At 51.9% G+C, this 26,542-nt stretch overlaps 1 protein-coding gene across 2 annotated transcripts in view; it reads left to right on the top strand.

The window, feature by feature from the left end:
• ST3GAL4 (ST3 beta-galactoside alpha-2,3-sialyltransferase 4) overlaps positions 1 to 26,542 on the top strand; it is a 42,507-nt gene extending 15,965 nt beyond the window's left edge. The window contains exons 2-11 of one of the 2 annotated variants that reach the window (XM_052662114.1): positions 14,293 to 14,365; positions 14,668 to 14,752; positions 15,184 to 15,264; positions 18,523 to 18,620; positions 18,822 to 18,882; positions 19,570 to 19,665; positions 19,751 to 19,940; positions 20,530 to 20,673; positions 25,553 to 25,696; positions 25,959 to 26,542. In XM_052662114.1, the coding sequence (XP_052518074.1) occupies positions 14,350 to 14,365; positions 14,668 to 14,752; positions 15,184 to 15,264; positions 18,523 to 18,620; positions 18,822 to 18,882; positions 19,570 to 19,665; positions 19,751 to 19,940; positions 20,530 to 20,673; positions 25,553 to 25,696; positions 25,959 to 26,045 (1,002 nt within the window). In that variant the 5' untranslated portion in view covers positions 14,293 to 14,349 and the 3' untranslated portion in view covers positions 26,046 to 26,542. The remainder of the gene's footprint in view (positions 1 to 14,292; positions 14,366 to 14,667; positions 14,753 to 15,183; positions 15,265 to 18,522; positions 18,621 to 18,821; positions 18,883 to 19,569; positions 19,666 to 19,750; positions 19,941 to 20,529; positions 20,674 to 25,552; positions 25,697 to 25,958) is intronic. The other variant, XM_052662115.1, reaches the window with a different exon arrangement.

Here is a 26,542-nt window from a genome sequence, read left to right on the forward strand (position 1 = left end):
GGAGAAGGCGATGGCACCCCACTCCAGTACTCTTGCCTGGAAAATCCCATGGATGGAGGAGCCTGGAAGGCTGCAGTCCATGGGATCGCGAAGAGTCGGAGACGACTGAGCGACCTCACTTTCACTTTTCACTTTCATGCATTGGAGAAGGAAATGGCAACCCACTCCAGTGTTCTTGCCTGGAGAATCCCAGGGACAGGGGAGCCTGGTGGGCTGCCGTTTATGGGGTCGCACAGAGTCGGACACGACTGAAGCGACTTAGCAGCAGCAGCAGCCTTACTATTAATAGACACTATGAATTACTGTTCTAAGCCTTATGTCAGTGAACTCCTGCCACCAGTGTGCAAGAAGTCACGTTTGGTTTTAATCTGCATCCCCTGGTCACTTAGTGAGGCTGGACATATTTTGACGTTTATGAGGTGTGTGGGTTTAAGCTGTGAATTGCCTTCTCCTGTCCTTTGCTTTATTCTCTTTGGTTTCTTGGTCTTTTCCTGTTTGATTGGAAGGATTACTGCTATATCCAGGTATTTGTTGATGATGTGCCGTCTCTGACTTGTCCAAGGCCAAAACTCTTTACCACTGCACCACCGCCTCTGCCTGTGGCTGGGCAGTTTTGTGAGGGTATGTTCTGCAAATGGGGTACTGCTCAGGAGAGGGGTCTGATCTGGAGTCTGGGCACCTTCTCTAGGAGGTGATATACCCCAAAAGGGAGAGTGGCTTCTCCAGTGAAGCCTCATCCCTCTTCTCCATCCCATGTTCTCCCCACCCCAGCAGCGCACCCTGGGCCTGGCTAGGACATGGGATCACGTTTAGTTCACACAGAGCCTGGGTGGCAGTGCCCTTTCCCTGGGCAGCTGTGTGCCCCATGTGGTGTGTGAGTTCACGCAGAGTCTGGGTGGCAGTGCCCTTTCCCTGGGCAGCTGTGTGCCCCATGCAGCGTGTGCAGTGGCCCCAGCAGCTGGGAGGAGAGGTGAGTGCAGTTATGGTTGTGGTTGCAGATGGTGCTGTGCTCTCTTCTCCATGCTGGGCTGGGGCAGACCTTGAACAGAGAGGGGCTGCCACATGCTGGGGGACAGGGGAGCGGCCCAGACCAGGAGTCACCTTCAGCTTCCAGGGCCCAAGTGCTTTCTCTGGACCTGGCCGGTATGGAGGCCACGGGCTGTCAATCCTGGGCTATGTTTTGAGTCTCCCACGCCTCTGAGAACATATTCTTGCTGCTCTCATTTCCCAGATGAGAAGTGAGGCCCAGGACATGTTGAACCTTGTTGAGGGACACCCGGCCCCATGACCACCTGGGTTGAACCCCAAGTCTGTGTCCAGACCCCTTTCCTCCACTTCCAGGAGGCCAAGGGTACTTGGAGGTCTGGGGCTTGCCGGCTGGGGTGTTAGCCCAGGCTGGCCCTCTTGAGCAAGTAAGATGAAGGGAGGTTTCCTGGTCACAGGGTGTCTGCAGGCTTGGAGCCCTCCTGGCACCCCACAGGGTGTGCTGGCATCAGCTCACAGTGTGGTCCAGGCACCTTGGAGCTGGTAGTGATTGAAGTGAATCAAAGGTAACAATAGCCAGTTCTGCAGAAACAACACCTTCTTGGTATAAAGGAGTGTTTGTAAGCATAGCATCATCCACTTGGCAAAAAAGCATGGCCCTGTCTGGCTCTGCAAGGTCCGGAACTGAGCCTCTAACAAGCCCCCGGCGCCTTGTTTGCCCAGGTCATTGCAAAGGAAGGGTCTGGAATGTTTTAACTTGACGAAGTTTTCCGTTCATACTTGTTCTGCTAATTTGCTCATTCATTTAGACATCTGTTCATTTCAATATTCGTTACTTACCCGCCACGCATCAGGTGTTACATTTGGTGCTGGAGATACTGTGGGCCCTAAGAAGTCTCTGCTTTCCTGGGTCGCCAGATCTCCTGAGTACAGGAGATGGTGTGGTGTACCTGCTGCAAGAGGAGATAAAACAGGGCAGCGGCGTGGAACAGACTGCGGGGGTGATGGGGGAGCCTGGGACCCTGCACCGGGAGGAAGCTTGAGTACCAGGACCCTCGAGGCGTGGCTGGGAGAGCAGCCTGGGCTCGGGTCCCACCAGTGATACCAGGTCCCTCACCGTTTATATTGTAATCAACCCCGACAAGGACCCAGATGTGAAACTGTTGACTCTGACCTCGCCTCCACCTCCATCCTCAGATGGGATTGGGGTGCAGATGGGCTCTTGTAAGCTAAGATTTTTATCTTTGGGGAGGGGAGGGTGTGTTTAGGAGGAGGGTGTGTTTAGGAATCCCCAAGGGTGAAGCCTTGGGGATTCACCCGGGACTTCCTCAGTTCAGTTGGCATCCAGTTCTGCACCATATAAGGTTCAGCCCTTAATGCTGTGCTTTTGGTCAGAAAACAGACTGAAAAACAGTGTTTTTTCAGTGATGTTCTGATCTACCCACATGCCACAGAGTTGCGGCCTTTGGATTCCACTTAGCACACGAGGCAGGAGTACTGTCATTCTTTCTGGGTGTTTGCTATGTCCCTGGAGGATCAAATAGTAAAGAATCTGCCTGCAAAGCCAGAGACCCAAGTTTGGTTCCTGGGTTGAGAAGATCCCCTGGAGAAGGGAATGGCAACCCTCTCGAGTATTCTTGCCTGAGAAATCCCATGGACAGAGGAGCCTGGTGGGCTACAGCTCGTGGGGTCACAAAGAGTCGGACACGACTGAGTGACTAACACTTTTTTCTACCTTCTCTTGTTTTACCTACCTTCTCTTGTTCACCACCACAACCAAACTGGGAGGGACTGTCTACCTCCATTTTGCAGATTGGGAGACTGAGGCTTAGGGATTCTTAGTGGTTCCCCAAAGTCATAGTCTGGTAAGTGAACAAGGCAGGGTTCAGTCCTGGAGGCCAGTCCCCGGTCACAGCTTTTGGCCAGAGCAGGCGACAAGGTCCTGGGGAGGCAGTTCCGCCTGACCTGCTTGCCAGCCATCACGGTGGTCCTCTGGGCACCTGGGAAGAGCCAGCCAAGGCCATGCTTTTTTGCCAAGTGGATGATGCTTTGCTTACAAACACACCTTTATACCAAGAACGTGTTGTTTCTGCAGAACTGACTATTGTTACCTTTGACTCACTTCAATCACTACCAGCTCCAAGGTGCCTGGACCACACTGTGAGCTGATGCCAGCACACCCTGTGGGATGCCAGGAGGGCTCCAAGCCTGCAGACACCCTGTGACCAGGAAACCTCCCTTCATCTTACTTGCTCAAGAGGGCCATGCAGGGAGGGGCTGAGAGCCAGTCCCGGGTGGGATGCCAGGGTCAGGAGGAGGTTAGGTGCGGGCAGAGTGGAGGCTGGGCTGGTGGGCCAGGTGGTACTTGAACTGTGCCTCCGCGGAGGGGACATAGACAGAGGAGAGGAGGGTCTTTGTGACTCTGATGCACTTGAAACCTGAGAACCTGAGGATGGTGGTCTTTACACTGACTAAGAATCAGTGTAAAGGAGCCCTTGGCTTCCCAGTCGCAGGGTAGCCCTCCAGAAGCGGATTCACCTTCATCCACGCTTCTGGTGCTTCTAGGGGGCCTGGGAGACTGGTCCAGTGCCGTCCAATAGAAATGTAATGGGAACCACTAAAGCAAGTCACATAGGTAATTTTAAATTAAAAAAAAAAAGTTAATTTAGCCACATGTTCAAAAAGTAAAAATAAGGTGAAGTTAATTTTACTATTTTAACCCAGTATAGACAAAAGATTCTTTCAGTGTGAGATCAATGTAAACAATTTTTTAAAAAAAATATGATTGCTTTCTAAAATGACGGCTCTCAGAAGGTCAGGCTGAGGCTTTTGCCCCTGGGCCGCCCACAAGGGGAAGTGTGGGCTGCTGGTTGGCCACCTCAGTGTAAATGAAGCTTCCCTGGTGGCTCAGCAGGTAAAGAATCTGCCTACAATGAAGGAGACCCAGGGACCATCCCTGGGTTGGGAAGATCACTTCGAGGAGGAAACAGCAATCCACTACAGTATTCTTGTCTGGGAAATTCCATGAACAGCAGAACCTGGTGGGCTTTAGTCCATGGGGGTCTCGAAGAGTTGGACACGACCGAGCAACTAACACTTTCATACTTTCACACACTTTCAGTGTGAGTAATTTTTAAGGTGATTGTTTACTGTGTTTGGTAGTGAGTCTTTGAAATCCAGTGTATGTCCCCTGGCTGACAGCGCTCCTTGGCCTGGTCTGGCCACTTGAGGCTGCAGTCACCTCTCCCCGGATGGGATGCCACGGGGCTGGTGCCATCCACCATCTTCAGAAGGGGCATCTGGAAGCCAGAGGGAGGGAGGGGACTGGCCATACTGGTGGCTTCAAGCCCCAATCCTGTAGGGCCTTTAGCTTAGACTCCTGGGAGCCGGATTCATCGACTCCTGGGTGGGAGGCATGAGGGAGGAACAGTGCAGATCCCCGGCCACACCGGAGTTTCACTTTGTTTATTCTCATGAACCTGTATTATTGATTCTCCACTCCATCATAACACTGCAGCTTTTTTACTGAGCGAATGGAATTCAGAGCTCCTGCCTCACCCGAGCTGACTCCAGAAACATGATTTTCATGTGGCGTCTTGTGATGTCTGTGGTGTCTTGTGACTGGCAGCTGATAAAGTGGACAATATCAGTGTTTCTTTACAGGAGGTTGCAGGCCGGGGCTGTTTGAGATGGTGGTTGTAGAGGCTGGGGTACCCTGTGGACCCCACGGGTGGGGAACAGAGAGGCTTCCTGGCCTGCATGGGGAATCTTCTCCTTTCCGCCAAGCTTGGATGTCTGGAGAGGTGCCACGTCTGCCCACTGGTGGGCCTTGAGGCAGTTGGTCAATTACTCTGCCCTTTGCTGCCTCACAAGAGCCCAGAGCCAAGACCAGCTCACTCCCCACCGGTCCTGTGAGATCATGCTGTGTTGTTCAGGATGCGTAGAAGACACAGTGCAGCCTGTGTCTAGCTAGCAGTCAGGCCAGAGGGGCTGGAGTGGGCATCTGACCTATTACCACTGCCTCTTCCCCTCTCGCTCGGCCTGCTCTGTGACAGTGAAGTTCCTGACGATTAGATCCATTGATAAATTCAACAAATTTGTATCTAGAGGCTGCTGAGTGCCAGTCACTGTTACAGACATGGTTGATCCAGCCTCAAACAAAACAACAGAAGTTCTTTGCAGGCGGGGAGTACAGGTGCACAAAGTCACTTTCATCGTGTCTGACTCTATGCAACCCAGTGGGCAGTAGCCCACCAGGCTCCTGTCCATGGGATTCTCTAGGCAAGAATATTGGAGTGGGTTGCCATTTCCTCTTCCAGGGGATCTTCCTGACCCAGGGATCAAACCCATGCCTCTTGTGTCTCCTGCATTGGCAGGCGGGTTCTTTACCACTGGTGCCACCCAGGCTAGGCAGTCGAGGAGAGGGATCTAAAATGTCAGGTGTCGGGGGTGTTTTTTATGGGAGGTGGAGAAGATGAGTGGAAAGCTGAATGGGGAGGTATCCAGCCTCTGTCTGGGGGAAAACATTCCAGGCTGAAGGAACAGCCGGCGCAAAAGTCGAGAGCAGGGGGTAGGCCCAGCCCAATCAAGAACAGTGAATCCTGTGTGAATGAAGCAGAGTAAATGAGGAAAACAGGGAAGGAGGGCAGAGAGGTGCTGGCCAGGAGATCGCATGCATCCTTACAGATCAGAGCAAGGGCTTGGCCTATCTCGCTGGGTAGACGGGAGCCATAGAGGTGATTTTGAGCTGAGGAGTGGTGATTCAGATGACTGGTCATTCTAGAGAATTGCAGTTAGTGGACCACACCCAGGAGTGGCTGAAGAGAACAGAGCAAGAATCAGTGACTTGTGTCCTCACCTTGACTTGCCTCCCAGTTGTATTAGTTACATTCAAGTCATCGTCCACACTAGGCCCTTGTTAAGAAATAAAATACGCCTTGCAAGTTTGCGTCTGTTGGAAAATATGCAATTTGACATTCTTTATCTTTAATCACAATCTGTCCCAGATAAATAATAATTTAGGGAATGTCTGTAACTTAGATACTCATTGGGCCACCTTCGGGAAAGAAATGCAAAGAAATAGCTGTACCTGGAAGCTAGATGCAAGTTTCTGGCATAATAGAAAATATTATTATAACACGGGCATAATAAAATTAGGAAATTAAAAACGTCACCATCCAGCTCACACCACCCCCTGGAATCACAGCAGGGGACTCTTAAGCTGAGGAACCACTGTGGGTTTAGGTGGCACCTTCGAGATTCACACACCTCGGGGCTGGAGACGTGCCCGGAGATTCCCGAGGTGAGGTGTTTCAAGTAGATGTAGCACAGACCTGCTCTAAGGTTCCACAGAGTAGCCACACCAGTTCACGGGCCAGGAGACCTGGCTTACCAGCCAAGGGCTGTTGATTCCCTGCCAGTGAAGTGGCCCGACCGTGAGAAACTGAACGTGGGCCTTGCCAGCGTTTGTGGAAGTCTGGTGTCCAGATGTGGGGGGATGGTAATCCCATGAACACAGCTGTGGGCATTGAGGACAAGCTGGGGGGTGGGGGGCGGGTTGGAGACTGTCTCACTAGGAAGCCTGCCTGAGAAGGCGTGAGGGAGGCTCCTCCGAGCTCTCATAAGCCTTGGAAGTACTTTGATGTAATGGAGGGCAACTTCCTCGAGTTGCTCCAAAGAGCTGCAGGTGGGCTTTCCAAGGATCTTGGCATCTTCACCAGCTGGTTTAGGGGTGGTAGAGGGCAGGGGTTAGGAGCGTGGCCTCTGGAGCTCAGCTTCTCACTAGCTCGGTGACCCTGGGCAAGTTGCTGACCCTTTCTGCACCTCATTTCCCTATCTCCATGGTGGAGATAATAATAGTGTTTAACTCACAGGGTTGAGATCATACTTTAAAAAGAGTCTTGCAGTGTAGCTTTCACATTCAGTAATGTCTGGAGACATTGTGGGTATTGGAACTGGAGAGTGGGAGTCTTACTGGCACCTAGTGGGTAGAGGTCAAAGGTGCTGGTAACCAGCCTGCAGTGCCCAGGACAGTCCCCACGGCGATGACTCACTTGGTCCCTAAAGCAATGGCAGTGAGGTTGGGACCTGCCCCCTGGTGTTGTATACAGTGAGTGCAGAATACGTTTCAGGATCATAAGAGATGTCAGGGGTTTCCCAGGTGGCTCAGTGATAAAGAATCCGCCTGCCAATGCAGGAGACATAAGAGATGCAGGTTCCAACCGTGGGTTGGGAAGAGCCTCTGGATGAGGGAATGGCAATCCACTCCAGTATTCTTGCCTGGAAAATCCCATGGACAGAGAATCCTGGTGGGCTGCAGCCCATGGGGTAGCCAAAGGGTTGGACACTACTTAGTGACTAAACAACAGCAAAAACAAGGGATGTAATGCATTTTAAAATCTCATCTTATCACTTGTGTGTCAGATGTTTATATTGGATTGGCTAAAAAGTTCGTTTGGGTTTTTCTGGAAGATGTTATGAAAAACCCAAACAAACTTTTTGGCCATGCCGATAAAATATCTGCTAGGTTCTAGGCGCTATAATAGAGACTGAAGATATAAAGCTGGCCTGGACCTCAGAGGTCATAGTCTCATGGGCAAGATACGAAAACACTTAACAGTGTAATATAAAATTATATTATGTGATAAAGCATCTTCTTTAGGCTACGTGCTGTCATAGACTGTTGGTATAAACAAGCTTATAATTGGAGAGGTCAGAGGATAGTGGGCAAGCCATGAAAATAGTAATTATATAATACAAAATTTTACTATCTGATAGGTGCTAAAATCAAGACATAAACAATATTGTGTGGAAAGAAAAACATTGCCGAGAATTGTCAGAAAACACTTCATAGAGGAGGGGCCGTTTGAGCCGATGGTGCAGGAGTGAGATTGTTAAGGCTAACAGTGGGGGCCTGGGGTCTTCGTATAGGAGGGAAGCCTGTGCAGAGGGGTGGGGATTCTGCAAGAAAAAGATGCTCCTGCAGGTACTAGGAGGAACTAGGAGGTGGACGTACAGGGCTTGTGGCCTGGGGCCGAAGCACCCCTTGTTGTTTAGTCGCTGTGTCTGACTCTTTTTGACCCCATGGACTATATATAGCCTGACCAGCTCCTTAGCCCATGGGATTTCCCAGGCAAGAATACTGGAGTGGGCTGCCATTTCCTTCTCCAGGGGATCTTCCTAACCCAGAGATCAAACCCTCATCTCCTACACTGGCGGGCGGATTCTTTACCGCTGAGCCACCAGGGAAGCCCAGTGAAGCACCCTGGTTGCCTCTACAAAGAGCTGTGGTTTTTCACTGAAGGAATGGGGAACAATGAAAGCAGGGGGATGGTTTGTCCACTTTGTTTCTTAGAAAGATACTGTGTAGGTAGTTCTGAAGAAGTGGCTCCAGCAAAGAAAGACTTGTGGTGAAGGGATCAGTTAGGAAGTGGAGAAATTGAAGTGAGATCCAGAATCAGTCTATGGTTCAGGAAAAGTCTATGGTTCAGGAAAGCTGCTTTCAGAAGAATTGGGTTGGCCAAAAATTCCTTCAGGTTCTTTGGTACCAGCTTATGCGAAAACCTGAACCACCTTTTTGGCCAACTCAGTACTTCCGACGCTCTAGACTATGTGACCTTTATGCTGCAATGAGCTGTATCAGGCTTTGCACCCCAGTGCCTCCCCAGTATTTAGTGGGAGTTCAGCAAGCATTGCTGGAATGAGGAACCAACAGTAGAATTGATGGCATTTAGCAGGGGTGGTTGGAGAAGGCAATGGCGCCCGACTCCAGCACTCTTGCCTGGAAAATCCCATGGACCGAGGAGCCTGGTGGGCTGCAGTCCATGCGGTCGCGAAGAGTCGGACACGACTGAGCACTTCTTTCACTTTTCACTTTCATGCATTGGAGAAGGAAATGGCAACCCACTCCAGTGTTCTTGCCTGGAGAATCCCAGGGACGGGGGAGCCTGGTGGGCTGCCGTCTATGGGATCACACAGAGTCAGACACGACTGAAGCAACTTAGCAGCAGCAGCAGGGATGGTGTGAAGGGAAGGGGGACATTGGATGGATGAGTTGATGAGAATGTGGGGTTGGGAGGGTACGGACAGACGGGGATCCAGTTTTGGACATGTTAAGTGTGAAAACTTTAAGATCATTAAGGGAGGATGAGCTGGAAAAGGAAATGGCAACCCACTCCAGTATTCTTGCCTGGAAAATCCCATGGACAGAGGAGCCTGGAGGGCTACAGTCCAAGGGGTCACAAAGAGTCAGACATGACTGAAGCGACTCAGCATACACACAGGGAGGATGTGCAGTAGAAAACTGGAAATATTAGGATGGGTTCCAGGAGAGAAATTACAGAGCTGAAAAAGGAGCTTGAATCATCAGGGTTTGAGTAGTAGTTAAGCCTCTGAAGATGAACGAACCTGGCCTGGGAAAACAAACAGAGAAAGAGCAGGGATTCAAGGGCAGCTCCTTGGAGAATGCCAGCGCTTAAAGAAAGTGCAGCCAGCGTGGCGGAAACCTACAGAGTCTTGAGCAAAGCCAGGGAGGCCTCAGCTGATAGTAGCAGGGGCCTTGGGATGGGAGATGAGTGAAAATAGACCTTTCTCAGGTTGACAGTTAGGAGGCCACAGAGGGCTGCGGCAGGAGTGAACTCAGCGTAAAAGCAAGGTAGGGATGGGGTGGCGGACCGGTAGAGGGCTGAGGGGCACGTGAGCATGTGGCCCAGGTGAAGGAGTTTGACGATCGGAGCTCAAGACGGGGATGCATGGGTAACAGGAGGAGGAGACAGAGGCAGAGGGTTTTTAAAAAATAAGTTATTTTATTTTGCTGTGATGGGGAGGTTTTCGTTGCTGCAAGGGCTCTCTCTGGTTGCGGAGAGCCGGGGCTACCCTCGAGCTGTGCTGCGTGGGCCTCTCACTACAGGGGTTTCTCTTGCTGTGGAGCACGGGCTTTGGGACATGCAGGCTTCAGTAGCGGCATGTGGGCTCAGTACTTGCGGCTCTTGGGCCCTAGGTCACAGGCTCAGTAGTTGTGGCGCACGGGCTTAGTAGCTCCGTGGTATAAGGGATCTTCCCAGATCAGGGATCCAACCTGCGTCTCCTGCATTGGCAGGCGGATTCGTTACCACTGAGGCACCACGGAAGCCCAGAGAGGGTTTTGCTTTTGTTTTAGGTACAGGGGGAGTTGAGTCTAAGTCAAAGGGAGTGGAGGAGGGGGAAAGATGGAAGCAGCAAGGTAGGGGGATCAGTCACTAGTTGGGAACAACGCTGGAAGGGTGGGTGGGGACCGGTGTCCTCTTGGTGGAGGGGGCTGGAGGGAGCAGGACTGGCAGGTGAGTGAGGAGGTGGCAGGTGGGCAGCCTCGGATTTCCGCCCAGAACTGAGGGACACGGGCATAGATTGTGTGACTTGCTCAGGGTTTCTGAACCAGTAAGATCGCAGCCTATGCTTCTGCCCCACTGGTTTTCCCATCCCTCTTCTCAGGAACATTGAGCCACAGCCCTCTGATGGGCCCAGGGGCTTGGATGGACCTGGCATCAGGCCGTGTCTGCAGGTGATGCCCAGTCCTGTTCCTCTTGGTATAGCAGGTGCCTGCTGAGTGCTTGCAGAGCATGTGAGGCTGCCAGGCTCCCAGGGCTGCAGGAAGCCCTCAGTCCTTCCCCCTCATCCCCCAGGTCTGCCCTTCGGCCAGTCCAAGGCGGGGCCCAGCATCTCTGCAGGCAGGGACACCGTGGTTCTCAGCAGAACACGGGGAGGGCACACGGTGTTCTGCCTTGGGGTCAGCTTTACCTGACTGAGCTGGATCTCCCGGGCAGCTGGTGGCAGGCAGAGGTTGCCGCGCCTTGGACGTGAGTGGATCAGATTCCTGTTCCCCTGCTCAGGTACCCTTCTGTGACTTTCCTCATGGCCTTTTGTCCCCAGGAGCTGTCAGGGATGGGGGACAGCTGCTGGGAGAAGGCTCCGAGTGGTCTTGAGGCAGCAGCCAGCCCAAGAAGCCCGTCTTCCTAGAATCCTAGAGGGGCTGAGCCTTCTCGTGGCTTGGCCAGCCAGGGGAAGGCATGGGCAGATGGCATCCCTGGTTGGTTTCTTGGAGCAAACCCCAGAACTAGACAGTCTACCTAGCATAAATTTAGGAAGAAAGTGTAGACCTGTACTAGGCAGGAGGTTCAGAGAAGAGTAATTGTCTTGTTCCTGGGGACCCGTCGTCTCTGACCAGCAAAGGTCTGCTCCATTGAGGACGGCTGAGACCTTTGACTTTTGGTGACTGCGGAACATACTCTCTATAGTGTTCTCCATCTTGGCTGCATGTTCAAATAACAAGAAAGGCAAGGTTTTTTGTTTGTTTGTTTTTTTGCTGGCCAGTGCCTGGGCCCCATCCCTCAACCAATTAAATAAGACTCTTGGAAAGTGGGGCCCGGATATCAGTAAATGCTTTAGCTTCTCAGGTAACTGCCCTGTGTATCCAGTGCTGTGACCTCCCGATAAAGGGAGTTGGAGTGCGATGTGCTGATTCGTGATCCTAAAGGAAGAGTGAGGGCTCACAGGGTGGGAGAAGGTGCGGTTCACAGTGTAAAGAAATGGGCGAGTCTGGAGGATCTGGTTTCGAGCTTTGCAGCTCAGAGCGTGGTCCCAGTCTAGCAACAAGCACCACTTGGGACCTGGTTAGAATGCAGACTCACAAGACCCACTGAGTCAGAATGCACGTGTTGAAGATTGAGAAGCCTGCTTCCGCCATTATCTGGACCAGTGGTTCTCAACCATTGACTGGGTTAGAATCACCCTGGGTGCTTGAACAAATTCCAGTGTTGGGCCAGGTCAGTTCTGTCAGAATTCCCAGGTAGGGAACCCCAGATACTGCAATTCTCCTGTTCAACCAAGTTCAAGGACATCCATCTTGACAAGTGCTTTTCAAACTTGACTGTGCATGTGAATCATCAGGAAATCTTTTGCAAATGCAGGCTCTGATTTGCGCATCTGGGTGGGACCTGAGACTGTGTGTGTTAGTCAGCTAGTCCTGTACGACTCTCTGTGACCCCATGGACTCTAGCCTACCAGGCTCCTCTGTCCATAGGATTCTCCAGGCAAGAATACTGGAGTGAGTTGCCATTTCCTTCTCCAAGGAATCTTCCTGACCTAGGGATGGAACCTGGGTCTCCTGCATTACAGGCAGATTCTTTACCATCTGAGCTATAGGGAAGTCCGACCTGAGATTATACATTTCTAATAAGGTCCCTGGTGAGGCTCAGGTTGTGGATCTGATAAATATTGATATAGTGGAATCACAAGCATTTGTTAGACCAACCTCCCAGTTTTAAAGCTGAAGAAACCGAGGGTCAGAAAGGGGACAGTGACTCCCCCAAGATAACCCACTGGCTGTGCTGGATGCTGAGGCTTGAGCTGGGGATAAGACAGACCCGATTCTTCCCCTCCCAGGGCTTATTTGCAGTGGGGAAGACAGACAGAGAGCAAGTAATTAAACGAATTTCTGATCAGGAGAAGCATGTTAAAGAGATGATGTGGTCGGGGATGACTTGGCAGTTGCTTTGGGTGGATCGGAAGGTGGGCCACCCTTGGAATAGCAGTGGGTCTTGACTTCCACTGGGGTCTGCTGATTACAACTCTAAAGCTTTTCCTTCCTGGACAGAGCCATCCTCCAACCGCCCTGGGACTCAGAGATGGGCCCGCCTGACCCTGCTGAGAACATCTGACTCTGGTCCACACCCCTCTCCTCTTCCCCCATCCGCTTTCCCTTCCCCTTGACATTCTCATTGCATGTTTGTTGGCTCAGGGTGGAGCCTGGGGAGTGTCCCCCTCCCCTGCCCAGAGCAGAGCATTGACTCCTTAATAGAAGAGCATTCAGGATAATCGATTTATGGTTTCTAACAAGAACCAAATCTCATCCCAATGCGGGCCCCCACCACTGAGAAATCATCTGAGATTTTTCATTTATCTCCAAGAGAGCACAATCACGAGGGCTTCTCTTCCTTTCCTTATCTGTCAGAAGAATCAGTAGGGCTGCTCGTGGAAATGCCCGTCCCAGGTCCCACCCCAGCTGGCTGAAGCAGTCTCAAGAAAAGGCCCTGAAAGCTGTGTTTTTCGTACGTGGCTCTCGTGATTCTTATGAACCAGATCACTGGGGGAAGTGAAAGTGGCATGGAGAGAAGAAGCTGGCGCCCTGTGTCCCGTATCTCTTTCGTGTGGCTCTTTGAGCTGCAGAAATGAATTCCCGGTGACTCAGAATCGTGGCCCTTGGCTGGATGTGTGATCAGAAGGACGTCTTTGTGTGCGTGTAGCAACACACCCTGCGCCGTCCTCACCTTGCCGGCCTCTGCCCTTACCTGAAAGGGTCTCCTGTCTCCTCTGTGACCGACCAGACCCTTCCCACTGCCCGTGTGTGTGTGTGTGTGTGTGTGTGTATGTGGGCGCGCAGTCACTTCAGTCGTGTCCAACTCTTTGCAACCCCATGGACTGTAGCCCTCCAGGCTCCTCTGTCCATGGGGATTCTGCAGGCAAGAATTCTGGAGTGGGTTGCCATGCCCTCCTCCAGGGGATCTTCCTGACCCAAGGATCGAACCTGCGTCTTCTATGTCTCCTGCATTGCAGGCAGATTTTTTTTACCACTGAGCTACGAAGGAAGCCCCTCCTACTCTCTGTGCTCCCATTAAAACAGTCGCCTCCACTGCCTTCCCCGGTGCACCTGGGCAGTGAAGGCTTGGATGCCGCGTGCACTCAGCCAGAGTCTAGAAGGGCTGCAGGAGGCCTCCTGGACCATCTGGTGGCCCCCACCCTCACCAGGGTGTGGTCCCAGTGGAGCTATTCGGGTGGAGTAGCGGGAGCTTGGTGATGGAGGGGTGGGTGGTGGCCAGCACCAAGGGAATGCCTTGAATGTGCAGAAGAGATAAACTTCACTTCACTTGTGCAAATGTGAATCATACCCTTGTACCTTTGAGCTTAACTTTCATGTAGAAAATGGGTGGATGTACATCTGTTTCCTGGAGCTGACCCTTCTGAGGTCAAACCAAGGGAGAGGACGGTGAGGGCAGCCGTGCCTGGGAAGCTGGGGTGGGCCGGTCTGGCCTGGGATGGAATCTGAGCGGTGGGATGTGGTTTCCCTTTCTGGGGCATAAGATCCCTCTGGATCCCTGCAGTTGCCTTCGAGGGGTTAGGGGGACATTCAGAGTGAGGAGGGCTGCCCCCTGGATGGCCCTGCAGCTGTGTGCTTCCTGGAGGTGGGAAGAGGCAGGCTGTGGGTGTGCCCTGGTCCAGTGCCGAGGCCAGAGCGTTCACGACACTGACCGCACACCTGTGACCCCTGCCTCCTAGGTGGCCCGAGGCAGCCGGGATGACAACTCTCCCCAGGAACCCTGGCAGCTGAGAAACATGATCAGCAAGTCCCGTGAGTGTTCACCAAGAGCTCCCCCGCCCTCGGGGGTGGGCTCCCCGGAGGCAGTCTTCAGCACCTTCCCTCGACCCTCCCAGGGGCTGTGGGAGGACAGATACGGAGCTGGGGGCACCTCTCTTCCTCTTGGAGGATGGCAGACATGCTCAGGTCCAAGCCCCAACCCAGAGAACTATGGCCTAGCAGGGGCCTGCCCTGAGCTGGGGTTGCGGGAGCTCCAGGTGGGGCAGGTGGGGCAGGTGGCCTGGGGCCATGCCTGCCTGTTCCTGCCTCCAGCTCTTGTGTGTGTTCGCCCGCAGGCTGGAAGCTCCTGGCCATGCTGGCTCTCTTCCTGGCTGTCATGGTGTGGTACTCGATCTCTCGAGAGGACAGGTACATTGAGCTGTGAGTCCGTCTTTCATGTTCTTCTGTGGGTTTTTTTTTTTTTTTTTTTCGGAAGGGGGCTCAGGGATGGAGTGTCGCGGAGTGGGGACCTAGTGGTAGGGAGGAGGGTTCAGAGAGCCAGGGGGTGGCCTCTCTGTTACACTGTTAGCTCAGAATCTTTCTGTGAGCGTGGTTGGGAGGGTTTGGGGAAGTAAGGTCTGGGATGGGTCCCCAGGTCTCTCACGCAAGGGGTTTAGGAGAAGGAAGAGCTGGGTTCGCAGTGATTTGGTTTCAAGGTGGGACTTGGGCTGAGATGATTCCAGCCTGTGAGTCACTCTCCAGGGCCTTGGAGCCTTCATGCCCTGGGAGGAGGTGGGGGCTGCCTGAAACACTGGCCCCTGGGCCTGGGAGGTCTGACTGGAGCTCCTATCTCCTCTTCTTTCTGTCTCCAGCTTTTATTTTCCCGCCCCAGGGAAGAGGGAGCCATGCCTCCAGGGTGAGGCGGAAAAGATGGTCTCCAAGCTCTTTGGCAAGTAAGTGTGTGAAGTAGGGGGTGGGCTGAGTACAGCTCAGTTCAGTTCAGTCGCTCAGTCGTGTCCGACTCTTTGTGACCCCATGAATCGCAGCACACCAGGCCTCCCTGTTCGTCACCATTTTCTGGAGTTCATTCAGACTCAAGTCCATCGAGTCCGTGATGCCATCCAGCCATCTCATCCTCTGTCATCCCCTTCTCCTGCCCCCAATCCCTCCCAGCATCAAAGTCTTTTCCAATGAGTCAACTCTTCTCATGAGGTGGCCAAAGTACTGGAGCTTCAGCTTTAGCATCATTCCTTCCAAAGAAATCCCAGGGTAGATCTCCTTCAGAATGAACTGGTTGGATCTCCTTGCAGTCCAAGGGACTCTCAAGAGTCTTCTCCAACACCACAGTTCAAAAGCATCAATTCTTTGACGCTCAGCCTTCTTCACAGTCCAACTCTCACATCCATACATGACCACAGAAAAAATCATAGCCTTGACTAGACGGACCTTAGTCGGCAAAGTAATGTCTCTGCTCTTGAATATACTATCTAGGTTGGTCATAACTTTTCTTCCAAGGAGTAAGCATCTTTTAATTTCATGGCTGCAGTCACCATCTGCAGTGATTCTGGAGCCCCCCAAAATAAAGTCTGACACTGTTTCCACTGTTTCCCCATCTATTTCCCATGAAAGTGATGGGACTGGATGCCATGATCTTCGTTTTCTGAATGTTGAGCTTTAGGCCAACTTTTTCGCTCTCCTCGTTCACTTTCATCAAGAGGCTTTCTAGCTCCTCTTCACTTTCTGCCATAAGTGTGGTGTCATCTGCATATCTGAGGTTATTGATGTTTTTCCCGGTAATCTTGATTCCAGCTTGTGTTTCTTCCAGTCCAGCGTTTCTCATGATGTACTCTGCATAGAAGTTAAATAAGCAGGGTGACAATATATAGCCTTGACGTACTCCTTTTCCTATCTGGAACCAGTCTGTTGTTCCATGTCCAGTTCTAACTGTTGCTTCTTGACCTACATACAGATTTCTCAAGAAGCAGGTCAGGTGGTCTGGTATTCCCATCTGTTTCAGAATATTCCACAGTTGATTGTGATCCACACAGTCAAAGGCTTTGGCATAGGCAATAAAGCAGATATAGATGTTTTTCTGGAACTCTCTTGCTTTTTGCATGATCCAGCAGATGTTGGCAATTTGATCTCTGGTTCCTCTGCCTTTTCTAAAACCAGCTTGAACGTCAGGGAGTTCACGGTTCACGTATTGCTGAAGCCTGGCTTGGAGAATTTTGAGCATTACTTTACTAGCATGTGAGATGAGTTCAATTGCGCAGTAGTTTGAGCATTCTTTGGCATTGCCTTTCTTTGGAATTGGAATGAAAACTGACCTTTTCCAGTCCTGTGGCCACTGCTGAGTTTTCCAAATTTGCTGGCATATTGAGTGCAGCACTTTCACAGCATCGTCTTTTAGCATTTGAAACAGCTCAATTGGAATTCCATCACCTCCACTAGCTTTGTTCCTAGTGATGCTTTCTAAGGCCCACTTGACTTCACATTCCAAGATGTCTGGTTCTATATTAGTGATCACATCATCATGACTATCTGGGTCATGAAGATCTTTTCTGTACAGTTCTTCCGTGTATTTTTGCCACCTCTTCTTAATATCTTCTGCTTCTGTTAGGTCTAGACCATTTCTGTCCTTTATCGAGCCCATCTTTGCATGAAATATTCCCTTGGTATCTCTAATTTTCTTGAAGAGATCTCCAGTCTTTCCTAATCTGTTGTTTTCCTCTATTTCTTTGCATTGATCGCTGAAGAAGGCTTTCTTATCTCTCCTTGCTATTCTTTGGAACTCTGCATTTAGATGCCTATGTCTTTCCTTTTCTACTTTGCTTTTTGCTTCTCTTCTCTTCACAGCTATTTGTAAGGCCTCCCCAGACAGCCATTTTGCTTTTTTGCATTTCTTTTCCATGGGGATGGTCTTGATCCCTGTCTCCTGCACAATGTCATGAACCTCATTCCATAGTTCATCAGGCACTCTATCTATCAGATCTAGGCCCTTAAATCTATTTCTCACTTCCACTGTCTAATCATAAGGGAGATGATTTAGGTCATACCTAAATGGTGTAGCGGTTTTCCCTACTTTCTTCAATTTAAGTCTGAATTTGGTAATAAGGAGTTCATGATCTGAGCCACAGTCAGCTCCTGGTCTTGTTTTTGTATAGAGCTTCTCCATCTTTGGCTGCATAGAATATAATCAATCTGATTTTGGTGTTGACCATCTGCTGATGTCCATGTGTAGAGTCTTCTCTTGTGTTGTTGGAAGAGGGTGTTTGCTATGACCAGTGCATTTTCTTGGCAAAACTCTTATTAGTCTTTGCCCTGCTTCATTCCACATTCCAAGGCCAAATTTGCCTGTTACTCCAGGTGTTTCTTGACTTCCTACTTTTGCATTCCAGTCCCTTATAATGAAAAGGGCATCCTTTTTGGGTGTTAGTTCTAAAAGGTCTCTTAGGTCTTCATAAAACCGTTCAACTTCAGCTTCTTCAGCATTACTGGTTGGGCCATAAACTTGGATAACTGTGATATTGAATGGTTTGCCTTGGAGATGAACAGAGATCATTCTGTCATTTTTGAGATTGCATCCAAGTACTGCATTTCGGACTCTTATGTTGACCATGATGGCTACTCCGTATCTTCTGAGGGATTTCTGCCCGCAGTAGTAGATATAATGGTCATCTGAGTTAAATTCACCCATTCCAGCCCATTTTAGTTCGCTGATTCCTAGAATGTTGACGTTCACCCTTGCCATCTCTTGTTTGACCACTTCCAATTTGCCTTGATTCATGGACCTGACATTCCAGGTTCCTATGCAATATTGCTCTTTATAGCATCGGATCTTGCTTCTGTCACCAGTCACATCCACAACTGGGTATTGTTTTTGCTTTGGCTCCATCCCTTCATTCTTTCTGGAGTTATTTCTTCTCTGATCTCCAGTAGCATATTGGGCACCTACTGACCTGAGGAGTTCCTCTTTCGGTATCCTATCATTTTGCCCTTTCCTACTGTTCATGGGGTTCTCAAGGCAAGAATACTGAAGTGGCTTGCCATTGGAGTAGGAAACCATGCTGGAGATCACGGGTCAGGTGAAGCCAGTGAGGGCGGGGGAGGCCTTGGACGTGTATACATGATATTAGTCTGTGGTCTGACCCTGTTTCTGGAATCAAGATTAATCAGTTTCTCATCCCCACCCTGCCTTCACCTCTGCACAGCTACTCCCGAGAACAGCCTTTCTTCCTTCAGCTTAAAGATTATTTCTGGGTCAAGACCCCATCTCTCTATGAGCTGCCCTACGGGACCAAGGGGAGTGGTAAGTGCCTGCCTTGGGGAGCGGGCTGGGTGGGAATGGTGGCCTCACCTTGGCCACACTACTTCTCATTCTTTGCCATCCACGGTCCCAGCACCCAAGTTCTCAGCCAGGCTCAGACACTGGGGTCAGGGGAGGGAGGGCTGGCAGCCTTTGGAGAGGTTGCTGTTGTCATCAGCCCCGTCCAATCTGGTCCTTTTGCAGAAGATCTGCTCCTCCGGGTGCTAGCCATCACGAGCTACTCCATCCCAGAGAGCATCCAGAGGTAAGGAGACACGCCTTCCTGCCTCAGTGAGAAACAGTCACGGTCCAGCACCTCCCAGTGAGCCTGCGTGTCTCCAGGGAGGTGGGGACACCGGTCCCCATGGCAACTGAGCCTGGGTATCGTGTTGCTAGAGTGGGCAGAGGTTGCTGAGGGTATTGCCGTGGTAACAGGCTGGCCTGGGGGGCAGTCGGGGACTCTGAAATGGGATTGCTTTGCAGTCCTTCCCAGGCATCTTCCCTCCTCTCCTTCTCTCTCTCCTGTGCTCTGCTCAGCTTCCTCTCCCTTGAAAGCCCAGGGCTGCAGAGTCAGCATGACCAGGAGCAGAACTCTTTGGAGATGCCTGGTCCATGTAGGGGGCTTCCCAAGTGGTGCTAGTGGTAAAGAACCTGCCTGCTGATGCAGGAGATTTAAGAGACATGGATTCCATCCCTTGGGCAGGAAGATCCCCTGGAGGAGGGCATGGCCAGCCACTCCAGTGTTCTTGCCTGGAGAATCCCATGGACAGGGGAGCCTGGCGGCTACAGTCCATGGGCTTGCACAGAGTCGGACACAACTGAAGCGACTTGGCGTTTGCACAGTCCATGGGAAGTAGGGGCTGAGGGGGCCTGGGGCAGATGAGGGCAGGAGAGTGAGGTGAAGCTGGAGCAGGGGCTCCTTCTGGGTCTCATCACCCTGTTCCCATGGCAGCCTGAAGTGCCGCCGCTGCGTGGTGGTGGGGAACGGGCATCGGCTGCGCAACAGCTCACTGGGAGAGGCCATCAACAAATACGACGTGGTCATCAGGTCCGTATGGCCGCCCTTCCCTCTTCTGTCTGGGAACAGACCAGCAGAGCTCAGGGTGACGGGCATCCTCCTCCCCGCCTCCCAGGTTAAATAGTGCCCCGGTGGCTGGCTACGAGCAGGATGTGGGCTCCAAGACCACCATGCGTCTCTTCTACCCTGAATCCGCCCACTTCAACCCCAAAGTGGAGGACAACCCCGACACACTCCTCGTCCTTGTAGCTTTCAAGGCCATGGACTTCCACTGGATCGAGAGCATCCTAAGTGATAAGAAGCGAGTACGTGGGGAGACTGGGAGGGGAGCAGTCTCGGCCTGTGGTGGAGGAACGCTGCCCGGGTCAGGCCTTCCTGCTCCATCACGTGTGCCCCAAGATCCCCAGGAGCCAGTGAGGGTGAGGCGTGAGCTCAGTGTTCTGCCACAGCAGTCAGGCAACAGCAGCCCAGGGCGGCCCAGTGAGAAGCCTGGGAGCAGAGGGACCGGTCTGTTATCATCTCCAGGTGGGGGCAGGTTAGAAAAGTCGAGATCTCTGTCCTTCTAGGCGGACACACCCCAGAAAGTCCACTCTCTCTCTTTGCCATTGGTTGAATGTTGAACTGTCCACCTGACCATTTTCTGCCAGATGTTGACCTAGCCCCTTCTACCTGTGTGGATGCCGTTGGGAGTGAGCAAGGTTTAGACCCCATACTCTCCACACCATGTCACCTGGCCTCCCACGGGGACTGCCCCACTCCCCTCTCTCCCTGCTCCTCCCCTCTGGTCCCCACTCCCACCCCTATGGACCCCTTTCCCTGGAGGAGCCCAGCGGCTGGACTCAAGAAGCAGGTTTCAACCCACTCCCCTCTCGCCTTCCGTCCCCACCCGCCTAGGTGCGAAAGGGCTTCTGGAAACAACCTCCGCTCATCTGGGACGTCAACCCCAAACAGATTCGGATTCTCAACCCCTTCTACATGGAGATCGCAGCTGACAAACTGCTGAGCCTGCCGATACAGCAGCCACACAAGATTAAGCAGGTGGTGAGGGGTTGCGGACGGATGGGGAAGCCAGAGGGCTGGGTGGGAAGTAGCTGGGACTTCCAGAGGCTTGGGGAGGTCCGGAGGACCCCAGACGAGGGGAGAATACCAGTGGAGGGGGTGGCGTGCATCTGAATAACACAGGCCCCAGGCACACACCTGTCTGTAATGAGAGACTGGTACACCGATGTTTACAGCCGGGCAGAGTTCGTACTCTTTTTTTTTTCTTTAAAAGAACAAATGGTAAGTTTTGTCTTTTTTTAAATGTATACTTTTATTTGTTTTTGGCTGTGCTAGGCCTTTGTTGCTGCCTGGGCTTTGCTCTCGTTGTGGTGAGCCAGGGGCTACTGTCTAGATGCGGCACAGGCTTCTCATCCAGCAGCTTCTCTTGTTCCAGAGCCACAGGCTCTAGGGTGCTTGGGCTTCAGTAGCTGAGGCATGTGGGCTCAGTAGTTGCAGTTCCCAGGCTCTAGAGGACAGGCTTGGGGATTGTAGCACACAGGCTTAGTTATGGCAAGGCATGTGGGATCTTCCTGGACCGGGAATTAAACTTGTGTCTCCTGCATTGGCAGGCGGATTCTTCATCACTGAGCCACAAGGGAAGCCCAAGAGTGCAGATTCTTGCGATGCCCAGAGGCATCGCCAAAGTGGGGCGTCAGGGGAGGGTGTTTTTACGGCTCGGGAGCTAGAGTTAGAGGATGGTTTTGGCAGGCACTGATCAGAATCTGTACACTGGGGATTTACTGGGACAGGCAGTAGTCTTTTTTTTTTTTTTTTGACTATGTGGCTTGTGGGATTTTAGTTCCCAACCAAGCATGAACCTATACCCCCAGCAGTGAAATTGTAGAGTCCTAACCACTGGTCAGCCAGGGAATTCTGGACAGTCAGGAGTCTTATTTTTGGAAAGCGAAAAAGTGAAGTCGCTCGGTCTCCCGCATTGTAGACAGACACTTTACCGTCTGAGCCACCAGGGAAGTCCTATGAAGCCCAGCCCAAATCCTTTGGTTACTATTTGATCACTTTATCTGTGATCTGATCTTGGAACATATTGGTCTAAGGGAGTTAAAAGAATTGCCGTTGGTCCTGTATACCGTGGTTTGCTAGGCGTGGCAGTTGCGGGAGGCAGGGTGCATCGGCAAGTTATGGTTTTGGTTTTGGCTCTCTAGTGGTCTCTGGCTGACCACTAGAGACCACTAGAGTCATACTGGGTAACATCTCAAGCAGGTACTTCCTCGTGTCGTTGAGCCCTTGGGTTGTATGGGGTAGGAGACAAAAGTAACTGTCAGACAGAGAAAGGACTCAAGGTGCTGCCTGCTCTATGGCCTTGGGCCAGTCAACCACTTAGAGGGTTTTTCTCATCTGAGTGGTGGGGAAATTATCAGTACTCACCTTTCCAATAGCCATTCTGGGATTAAAAAAAATAGTTACGTAACGTGCTTATCATCAAGATTGGAATACTGTGAATGCTCAATAAATATTAGCCAAATTTTGAATAAATGATTTTATTCTTTTTTTTTTCGGCTGTGCCACACGGCTTGCGAGATCTGTTTCCTGAGCAGGGACTGAACCCATGGCATGAGCAGTAAAGAACCCATCTGCCAGTGTAGGAGATATAGGAGATGTGGGTTCGATCCCTGGGTTGGAAAGATCCCCTGGAGGAGGAAAAGCCAACTCACTCGGGTTATTCTTGCCTGGAGAATCCCGTGGACAGAGGAACCTTGTGGGCTACAGTCCATGGGGTCGCGAAGAGTTGGATGCGACTGAATCGACTTAGCACGCATGCATGGCAGTGAAAGCTGGACTCCTAACCACTAGGCCATCGGCCACCAGAGAACTCCCTATGATTTTATTTTTACTGAATATCTACTATGATTCAACTTCCTGTGTTGAATGCCTGCTTTCGTGACGGGTTAGCACCAAGCCCCAATTTTGAATACACGGGGAGTAAGACATGCTGTTTGCACTAAGGAAACTCAGCCTAGCAGAATAAACACACAGGTTGCAACCTGGAGTGGCAAGATGCTCTAGCAGATTGTTCCAAGTGCTGTGGGGTCTTGGAGGAGGGGTAGATCTCTGCTTGGGGCTATCCAAAGAGGTACCATCAGAAGAGGTGAGACCAGAGTTGGGCCTTAAGGGGTCATGGGGCCCAGGGAGCAGACACTTGGGGAAAGGTATTTCATTCGCCAAGACCAAGCAGCGCCCCTGGCACTGAGCTCTAGGGCACGTGGAGGTGGATGGGGGACAGCAAGGAGGAATTTTATGCCCCTGATGACAGAGGGTGAAGGCTAGAGGGAGACGCCAGAGCTGAGGACCGGAACCTGGCTTCTAGCAGAAGGAAGAAGAAATAGATGGTCCCGACATCCGTGTTGGTTTCCTGTCACTGCCTAACTAATGACCACAGTTTAACGGCTTAAAACAACACCCATGTATTGACTCATAGTTCTGGAGGTCAGACGTCCAGTACAGCATGGCTGGGTTCTCTGGTTAGAATATACACGGCTGAAATCAAGTTGGCATTCTGACTGCGTTCTTGTCTGGAGGCTCAGAGGGGAAATCTGCTTCCAAGTTCATTCTTGTTGTGGGAAGAATTTGATTCCTTGTGGTTGTAGGACCGAAGTCCCCATTTCCTGGCTGGCTTTCAGCCTGAGGTGGCACCCTCAGCCTGTTAAGAGCGGCCCACATACCTTGCTCTCCGGCCCCCTCTATCTTTAGGCCAGAAATGCATAGTAAATCCTTCTTGTGTTTCACATGTCCAACTTCCTCCACTGCTGACCTCTAGACCAGGATGTAAAAGCTCATGAGAGGAGGTCAAGCCCACCGGGATTGTCTGTCTTCCGGTCCTCTGTGCCATATGAAGCAATCTAACACAGCGTAATATATCTCATCATTTTCATAGGTTATACACACTCTCAAGGGCAAGGGTCATCTTAGAATTCTCCTGCTATAGCATTGATTTTCGGAGAAGGCAATGGTAACCCACTCCAGTGTTCTTGCCTGGAGAATCCCAGGGACAGGGGAGCCTGGTGGGCTGCCGTCTATGGGGTTGCACAGAGTCGGACACGACTGAAGCGACTTAGCAGCAGCAGCATTGATTTTAAGGTGAAATTGAAGGCTGTATGATAGTTCCAGGTTTCCAGCACAACTGGGTAGATGGTAATATGTTTAACAACGACAGGAATACAGGGGGATAGGAGAGTTTGACTAGTTTAAAAAGTCCATGTCCGGGCAGAGGTGCTAGAAGGTGATGAATGTGTGGTTTGGCAGAGGTCTGAACTGGTTGAGATAACACAATGGAGGTAAAAGCAACAGGGCTGAAACGGAAGGCTGGGGCAGGAAGTGACAGATAGGAGAGCTCAGAAAGGGGCCCTGGGGAACACCCGGCCTTGGGGAGTCTGACAAGATCTGGGGAGTGGCTTGTCAATGGGAGTGGGCACTGAAGTGCTCTGGAAGGTAGGTCATCCCAGCCAAGAAAGAGGATGTGTGAAGTTAGGCTATCGGGTGGCACATCCCCGTGGATGAGTTAGAGGTGGAGAAACAGATCTTCATAGCAGCCCCTACGGTGGGGGCTGAGGGAGGTACTGCTGACCCCATTTCACGGAAGGCAGAGCCCACCCTCGCGAAGGGCACACAGCCCGGGAGTGTGAGCGCCCCGGGGCTTCCGGGAGAGGTAAGCTTCTCCAGGATGGAGAGCAGAACCTTTCTACTCCCGGAGGGACTTGTTTAATAGGTCTAAGCCTCAGTTCCCCAGCTGTATACAATGGGGCTAATAAAAGTATCGATCTCAAAGTGTTTTTGTGAGGACTGGATGAGAGGTGGTGCAGTGGTCAAGAATCCCTCTGCCAAGGCAGGAAATGCGGGTTCGATCCCTGGGTTGGGAAGATCCCCTGGAGGAGGAAATGGCAACCCACTCCAGTCTGCTTGCCTGGAGAATCCCATGAACAGAGGAGCCTGGTGGGCTGCAGTCCGTGGGGTCACAAAGAGTCGGACTCAACTGGGCAAGCACACACAGATGAGATGACATAAGGGGTAAGATAACAGTGTCTGGCACATAGCAAGTGCTCCGAAAGCCATAGATATTATTATTATTGTCATTACCGTCATTCTGTAATCATCCCCAAAGGTCTGAGCCCTCCCCAGATGTATTAAGCTGTATTATGCCATATGGTAGGGCTGCCCTGGTAGCTCAGCTGGTAAAGAATCCACCTGCAATGCAGGAGACCCTGGTTCAGTTCCTGGGTCGGGAAGATCCCCTGGAGAAGGGATAGGCTACCCACTCCAGTGTTCTTGGACTTCCCCAGTGGCTTAGACGGTAAAGAATCTGCCTACAATGTGGGACACCTGGGTTTGATCCCTGGGTTGAGAAGATCCCCTAGGGGAGGGCATGGCAACCCACTCTACTCTTGTTGCCTGGAGAATCCCTATGGACAGAGGAGCCTAGTGGGCTACAGTCCTCAAGGTTGCAAAGAGTTGGACACAACTGAGTGGCTAAGCACAGCTTCAGCATGCCATATGGTAGTCATGAGCCACATGTGGCTATTTTTTGTTTTTTTCGGCTGTGTCCCATGGCCTGTGGGATCTTAGTTCCTCGACCAGGAATCAAACCCAAGCTCTTGGCAGTGAGAGCTTGGTCAGAGTCCTAACCACTGGACCACCAGGGAATTCCCCACAGGAGGCTATTTAAAATTTAGTTTGAATTGAATCAAATAAAAAGTTCAGTTCCTTAGCTGCATGAACCCCATGTGGCTCGTCGCTGCCATATAGGACAGCACAGATGAAGAACATTTCCGTGATACTAGAAGGTTCTCTTGCAGAGCGCTGGCCTAGAGATGCTGAAAGACTCTGGCTGCCTCTAATACCTTGTCCACCCCTTGTCCCTCAGAAGCCCACCACAGGGCTGCTGGCCATCACCCTGGCCCTCCACCTCTGCGACCTGGTGCATATTGCTGGCTTCGGCTACCCAGACGCCCACCAGAAGAAGCAGTCCATTCACTACTATGAGTATATCACGCTCAAGTCCATGATGGTAAGTGGCCCCTGCTGGTGAACTGCGTGGGGCCAACTGGCCTGGGGGCACGGAGTGAGTGAGGGTGGTGCTGGGGGCCCAGAGATGGCTCACCTGTGAGGTCACACAGAGAGAGGCATCTGGACTCCCAGGCCAGCATCCTCCACATTCTGTCTTCCTCGCGAGAGCGGCCTGGGGAACAGAGCTCCCGGGCGTGGGGTCACGGGAGGCCCAGAGAGCTGCCTAGAAGTCCCTCAGCTTGCTTCCTTGGCTGTCTCCACAGTGGTCAGGCCACAATGTCTCCCAGGAGGCCCTGGCCATCAAGCGGATGCTGGAGATCGGAGCGGTCAAGAACCTCACTTACTTCTGACTCGGGCAGGGGCTGTTCCCATCGGCTCACCCTGCTGAGTGGCCCCGGTCCATGCCTCTGGGGGTGCCGGGTGCCAGCCTGGCCGGCTTGGACTCACCTTCTCCTGTGTGGGGAGGGGTCCAGGTCTGAGACGAGGCCGTGCCCCTGATTGCTCTGGTGGAGGCCAGATGGAGTCAGGGTGGAGGCCCTGGGGCAGGAGGGGCTGCGCCTGGGCATGGGGGCTTGCTTCTGTGGCATCCCCTCTCTGCCAGTGCCGGGAGATTATTTAAGGGGCTATTTAATTAAAGGGTAGGAATGTGCTGTGGGCTGGCCCCATGGCATCCAGAAGAGGGGGCATATGACAGTGTTCTGCTCACTTCTGACACAGAAGTGATGCACCCACTACGGCCTAGGCCCAGAGCGGGCCTCCCAGGAGGGTGGTGCCCCACCCCCCACAGAGGGGCTGCTCCCTCCCAGCAGGCATGGGAAGAGCACTGGCGCAGGGGCTCCATGGTGGA

The sequence above is a fragment of the Budorcas taxicolor genome, chromosome 25, assembly GCF_023091745.1.
Source record: "Budorcas taxicolor isolate Tak-1 chromosome 25, Takin1.1, whole genome shotgun sequence".
Lineage (NCBI taxonomy): Eukaryota > Metazoa > Chordata > Mammalia > Artiodactyla > Bovidae > Budorcas > Budorcas taxicolor.